This window comes from Pangasianodon hypophthalmus, chromosome 5, assembly GCF_027358585.1.
Source record: "Pangasianodon hypophthalmus isolate fPanHyp1 chromosome 5, fPanHyp1.pri, whole genome shotgun sequence".
Classification (NCBI taxonomy): domain Eukaryota; kingdom Metazoa; phylum Chordata; class Actinopteri; order Siluriformes; family Pangasiidae; genus Pangasianodon; species Pangasianodon hypophthalmus.
Genome location: NC_069714.1, coordinates 31,165,815 through 31,173,314, shown reverse-complemented (window position 1 = coordinate 31,173,314; position 7,500 = coordinate 31,165,815). Strand labels below are relative to the sequence as shown.

The 7,500-nt window shown below is 32.6% G+C and overlaps 1 protein-coding gene across 1 annotated transcript in view; it reads right to left on the bottom strand.

Moving 5' to 3' along the window:
• The window catches only part of dars1 (aspartyl-tRNA synthetase 1), a 40,710-nt gene that overhangs the window by 24,519 nt on the left and 8,691 nt on the right, over window positions 1–7,500 (bottom strand). Inside the window, exon 6 of the mRNA XM_053234254.1 lies at window positions 6,927–7,029. Coding sequence (XP_053090229.1) covers window positions 6,927–7,029 — 103 coding nt within the window. The remainder of the gene's footprint in view (window positions 1–6,926; window positions 7,030–7,500) is intronic.

Sequence of the window (7,500 nt, the reverse complement as noted above, 5' to 3'; positions counted from 1 at the left end):
CACACACACACATGTTCCACTGTGTTGTTTATCTCCTTAAATGTGAAGAAATAAACGGTCAGTTAAAGCTGAGCTTCCTTTTTTCTGCTTTACATCCACACAAAAACACAAACACACAAACACATGTTACAATCCTACTTCAATAACAGTGTTGAGGAATCTAGCAAGTTTAGCAACTTTAATATTAACCTCGAGGTGGAGCAATAACTCGTTACGATTTATTACTATGATATAAATTTTTTTTTTTAAAAAAAAAAAGCTTTTTTGGGATAAACGTGTCGTTTCATTCTGAAATAAAGAACGATAGCGTGTGAGCGTAACGGCGTAACACGTGTCACTGCTCTGATCGTCCATGGAGTGGTTTATCGCTAATTTATTAGCTAAGCGATGCCAGGGTAACCATGGCAACCAGTAGTAACCTGAACCACTGCTGAATAAAAATGCTGTTCGATTAACATTGCTCCTGGATTCGTCCTGTTGCCATGACAACAAGCGTGATAACTGCTCGGTAATAGTGCTATTTACTTACTCAGACTTTTTTTATTTTAAAGTTTTAGTATAGGTGGAAAGACACAATTAAAGGTTTATCAAACACATATTTTTAACATTTTTCTGATTATATTTCTTACTGTAAATCTTGTGCATGCTATTTTTTAAAAATTTTGGAGTTCACGAACTTGAGAAAGGAGCTAATCGAGCGTGATTTCCTGACACCGATTCCGCTTCCCTGTAGGTAGATTTAAACAAAATATAAAATATTAACTATAAATCTTTCACTCTTTACTCCAGGCTTCTGTAGCATTCTCATTAGTCACACATTAACTTCTCGTTATACGGCATTTTTTTTTAAATTTCCGGTAAAAACAGAAGCTCACGGTGTTCTCAGATCAATCACTAACTAACTAACTAACTAACTAACTAAACTAACGCACTAATAACTAATAATCAGCACTTTATTGCTGAGGGGAAAATCTTTGCGCTGTTAGTCCAGCGATTCAGATTAAGCCCCACCCACTGCGCTCTGATTGGCCAGTAGCATGTAGATAAAATAAAACCCAAATGATTTCTCAAACATCAGATTGTTTAAATTTTGTTTTTGCTTTGCATTCCTTCATTTCTCTGACGTGTAACAAAACAAAACATCTAAACCAATCTGAAAATATAAACTGGATCAATAATAACCACTGAAAGCCAGAGCCACATTCAGACACGCTGCGACTCTGCCTGCACCCACACACACACACACACACACACACACACACACACACACACACGATCAAAAGCTTTTCAGAGAACCAGATCAAGCGTGTGTGTGTGTGTGTGTGCGCGCGCGCGTGTGTGTGTGTGTGTGTGTGTGTGTGTGTGTGTGTGTTGCTCGCTTGTTGCGTCACTCCTGATTTCACACTTTCAAAGAGGAGATGCAATAAGCTTCAACGGCCACGTTAACCACAAAACCTTACTCAAATCAGAGACACTGCGCAACACACACAGACCCACACACACGCGCGCACACACGCGCACACACACACGCGCGCACACACAGACACACGCGCACACACACGCGCGCACACACACACGCACCCACTTCAAGGCTGCAACCTGATTCACACTCGTGCAGATAACTTCAAAACTATATACTGCATGCATTTACTTTATAGACTTCACACCACAGCGCTAACGAATGCTGCATTCTGATTGGTCAGAAGGTGTTGATTAGTTTTCTAGAACAGCAGCTCTGACAGTAGCGCAGGTTTATTATTATTAATGCGCTTGTTCTAAAACGTTATCGTTGCTATAGTAACAGCTCATTCACACTGGGGAATCGTTCCACGTAAGCATCTGTTGATACGGTGACGTTCTCTTAAAGTAAGGAGACGTTTATGCAACATGTATGGAAGGAGTCTCCAGTGTCAGCGCTTCGTAACAGTCAGAGGTAAAGCTGTAACTAAGTTTTCCGACGTTTTCAGGACGGAAGCGTTTACGCTTTTTGGTTGCAAGAGACCAGAGAGAGGCTGGTGAGGGAAGGACTGTTTATAGCTGCTATAACATAAGCGTTAAATGTAACTACAAATGGATAAAAAGTATGACGTGTTGTTCTTTGCTAAATAAAAATTTACTGTGGTATAAGAGGAATAAAACAGTTAAAAATAACAATAACAATAACAATAACTCTGTTTCATCACAGCTTCCAGTAAGAGCAACACACACACACACGGGGATATTCATTAAATATAATTTCATTTACTTGCGTGTATGTGTGTGTGTGTGTAAATGTTTCATGTACAGGCTAAATTTCCCCTCCGTGTTTCTCTCTTCTTCTTAACCAACGCAGTTCTCTTTTCAGTTAGATTTAACAAACAGCTGTGTTACAGACTGCGAGGGGGTCAGAGGTCAGACTGGAGGAAGTAGAAAAGTGAAATAGAGGAGAAGCGAAAAGGAAAATAACTCGCGCTGCGCTCAAATTAAACTGGAACACGAGACACTCACGCTATAAATCACATGAAGTATCGCGAAATGCGATGAGAACAAACACACGACACTAAAAGTCCCCAAAGCAGCGTTTGCTGTTTCACTGGAACGGATAAAAACATGAGCCGAGATCAACGTCACGGATTATACACATGACCCCGTATCACAGGTTTCGCCGTTTATCATGACGCTGCGTTTAATTTACGCTACTTCATGAACCGTTAGCATTTAATCCATCAGCGTCCGGACAAATCTAAACACAACAACCAGCGCGGATCATCAGAGATGTTTGTGTAATGTCCCTAAAAATCTATTTTATATTTAACAAGATATTTTCTTTGTCAAAAATTTACAGGAGAAAAAAAAATCTGTGAAAAAAAAGACAATTTTAAGCACAAAATTTTAACGTCACGTCAGCTGCTAGTATTCTGTTTGCAATCATTTTAAAAAATAACAATAATAATAAAAATCTAATAAAAAGAAATCACAATATCTCATATCTCATCAATACCTGTACGGTTACAGCCTTAATGCGCATTTAAAAATCTCAACTTGTAGCTAAACAATTGCTGAGTTTTTATGAATTCATATCGAATCGTTATACTAGTCGATGATTTTCTAAGTAAAATATACGATTGTGTTAGTCCATTAGAAGTGCGAAACATGACGAAGGAATAAAATTATAAAATGTCATGTGGATAAACAACAGCAGAAAGTTTCCAAATACCAAACTTGGAACACCTGTACACCTGCACATTCATGCAGTTCTCTAATCAGCCAATCAAATTTCAGCAGAACAAACGATGCATGAAATCATGTAGATGCAGGTCAAGAGCTTCAGCTAAAGTTCACATCAAACATCAGAATGAAGAAAAAGTGTGATGGTTGTTGGTGCTAGATGTGTTGGTTTGAGTTTTTCAGAAACTGTTGATCTCCTGCAGGGATTTTCACACAACAGTCTGTAGAGTTTACTCAGAATGGTGCGGAAAACAAAAACCATCCTGTGCGCGGAGGATCTGCAGCCTGAAACACCTTGATGGTGAGAGAGATCAGAGGAGAAGGAGCAGACTGCTCTGAGCCGACAGACAGGAAGTCTGTAGTAACTAATAACTAGTAAATAATCACTCTTTACAACCGTGGTGAGCAGAAAAGCATCTCAGAACCCAGACTGGAGAGCTGAAGCTGTGTGTGCTCATGAGAGCCTCAGACTCCTGTTCCTGGCTGACAGGAGAGGAACCTGATGTGGTCTTCCACTGTTGTAGCTCATCCACCTGAAGGTTTGATGTTTTGTGTGTTCTGAGATGCTTTTCTGCTCACCACGGTTGTAAAGAGTGATTATGAGTTACTCTATCCTTTCTAGCAGCTCGAGCCAATCTGTCCATCTCTTATCACCAGGGTGTTTCCACCCACAGAAGTGTCACTCACTCAGTGGTTTTGTTTTCTGCATGAGTTTATGCATCGTTTATTCTGCTGCCATTTGATTGGTTGATTAGAGAACTGCATGAATGAGCAGGTGTACAGGTGTTCTTACTTAACTGTTTGTTGTGAGTTGATATCGTATATTAATATAATATTAATGGTAATATAACAGTGTGTTATGTAGCTGTGTGGATAGAAAGTTAAATAAAGTGTCCAAATACCAAATTTAACGCATTTCTGTAAAACAGAAAACAATCTATGGCTAATTTTCTTACATTAATATTTAAAATTCTGTAAAAATAGGTTAATGTAATAATAATAATAATAATAATAATAATATTAACGCTAATATAAAGGAAAGTGTTTGTAGTGTGTGTATAAAGATCCTTTTGTAACCTATTAATTCATTTTCCTTTCATTTTTAATTCAATTTAATTCACAACCCAAATTTTGAACATTAAAGGTGAACTGTTTGTTCTAATATAATATTAATGATATAGTAATAGTGTGTGTGTGTGTGTGTGTGTGTGTGTGTTGTGTATATTCTTCCATCGTACTTTATACTTTTTAAAAACAGTCACTTAAAAACCCAAATTTCTGAATATTAGAGCTGTGAAACACGACGTAAGAAAATTATAACATGTTGGTTAAATAGACAGTTGTGTTTTTTACTTTGCAGCTATTGTTTTTTTGTTTTTTTTTATTTTTTTTTAAAAAGCAGTAATCATAAAATCCAAATTAATTTAACACCAGAAGTGTGAAATACGAGGCGTGAAAAATTTAAAAACATCCTGTTTGCTTTAAGCTGCAGAAATGAGTTAACATTATATAACATTTATGATAATAAGTTAACATTATATAACATAATAACGTAAATCACATTATATAATGTTTATAATAATGTAAGTTATTATATAACATTTACGATAAGTTAAAATTATATGTTTACGATAATATAAGTTAATAGTAAATAACTTTATAATAACAAAGTTAATATTATATTACGTTTACGTTAACATCAGTTAATATTATATAACACAATAATCTAACATTATATAACTTTTACAATAATAAGCTAATATTATATAAAGTTCACGATAATATATGTTAATATTATATATATTGTTAACTTATTGTGTTATATAATGTTATTATCGTGAACATTATAACACTTACGATCACATAAGTTAATATTATATAACATTTACAATAATACGTTTATATTATACAGTGCTTACGATAACACAAGTTAATATTATATAGCGTTAACGATAACATAATATTATATAACGTTTACGATAATATAAGTTAACATAATATAACATTTCCGATAATAACTTAATATTATATGACGCTTACGAATATATAAGTTAACATCATATAAAGTTTACAATAAGTTAGTAATACATAACACTTACGATATCATAAATTAATATAACGTTTACAGTATCATACGTTAATATTATATAACTCTTACGATAATATACGTTAACATCATATAAAGTTTACGATAATAAGTTAATAATATACAACGTTTAAAAAAATATAGGTTAATATTATATAACTCTTACGAAAATATAAGTTAACATCATATAAAGTTTACGACAATATAAATTAACATTATAGAAAGTTTACGATAATATAAATTAACATTATATAACATTTACGATAATATAAGTTAATAATATACAACGTTTAAAAGAATATAAGTTAATATTATATGACGCTTACGATAATATACGTTAACATCATATAAAGTTTACAATAAGTTAATAATACATAACACTTACGATATCATAAATTAATATAACGTTTACAGTATCATACGTTAATATTATATAACTCTTACGATAATATACGTTAACACCATATAAAGTTTACGATAATATAAATGAACATTATATAACATTTACGATAATATAAGTTAATAATATACAACGTTTAAAAAAATATAGGTTAATATTATATAACTCTTTCGAAAATATACGTTAACATCATATAAAGTTTACGACAATATAAATTAACATTATAGAAAGTTTACGATAATATAAATTAACATTATATAACATTTACGATAATATAAGTTAATAATATACAACGTTTAAAAAATATAGGTTAATATTATATAACTCTTTCGAAAATATACGTTAACATCATATAAAGTTTACGATAATTTAATTAAACATGACATTTACGATATCGTAAGTTAATATAACGTTTACAGTGTCATACGTTAATATTATATAACCTTAACGATTAGATAACGGAGTGTGTTTGTCGTGTGTATAGTTCCATTTTAAGTGAAATGTGAAAAATGTTGCGTAGATAGAAAAAAAAAATTGTGGTTCATTTTCTTAAATTAACGTTTAAAGTTCTGTGAAAGTGGGTTAATATTATAATAATATCAATAATATAATATATAATGTAAAGTAAAATATAAAAATATAATAAAATACATAAAATATAGTATATATGTTATATATTATATTATATTTTACATTAACAGAATATAAATATATAATAAAATATATAAAATATATAATATAAAGGAGTGTGTTTGTTGTGTGTATAATTTCTTTTGTAACTGTATAATTTTTAAAAATAATAATTTCAAAATGTAAAAATTTGATGAACGTTAAATGGGTGAAAGTTCAGGAAACTGACGCGACAGTAAATTTATCACGTTGTTTATTACGTAAGACGGAAAAAACGTCTGCGGGTTAAAACGTGTTCATAAAACGTGACGCTAATGCGGTAATAATGGATATGGAAAGTGTGTGTGTGTGTGTGTGTGTGTGTGTGTGTGTGTGTGTGTGTCCTTCTTCTGACCCCTAACACACACTACTTCATTACGCCGAGGCTTTTAAACCTCTGCTTGTTTGTTTTCTCGCTACAGCGATACGAGTCTTTTGTCCCGCAGTGAAACGTTATCGATTCGGAGAGAAACTCTGCTGAAAACAGAAATGGAAGTTCGGAACGTTATGCGTTTTTTTTCCCACCATTGTTCCGCAGGACAGGAAGCGGCTTTCTGTACTCACTTAGCGGCGAATTTCACCATCTGCTTGCTGGCTCGCTCTCCCACGGCCACCAGAGCCTGGACGTTAAACTGCTGCTGACGCAGGACCAAGAAACACTGCTTCCCTGAGACACACACACACACACACACACACACACACACACACACACACACACACACACTCAGCTGACAAACTTCAAAAACTCCACTAGTTTAATAAAATCATATTACAATTAGCCTAAAGCTAACCGAGCTTCTCTAAAACTGACTAGCTACATACGACTTTAGCTTCTCTTTTAACTAAAATTGGCTAGATTTATTTTATTTATTTATTTATTTATTTATGTACGTATTTATTTTTAACTAAAATTTGCTAGAATTGTTTATTTATTTATTTATTTAGTTAGTTAGTTATTTGTTTATTTTAACTAAAGTTGTCTAGATTTATTTATTTATATATTTATTTATTTATTTTAATTAAAATTGGCTAGATTTATTTTATTTATTTATTTATTTATGTACGTATTTATTTTTAACTAAAATTTGCTAGAATTGTTTGTTTATTTATTTATTTAGTTAGTTAGTTATTTGTTTAT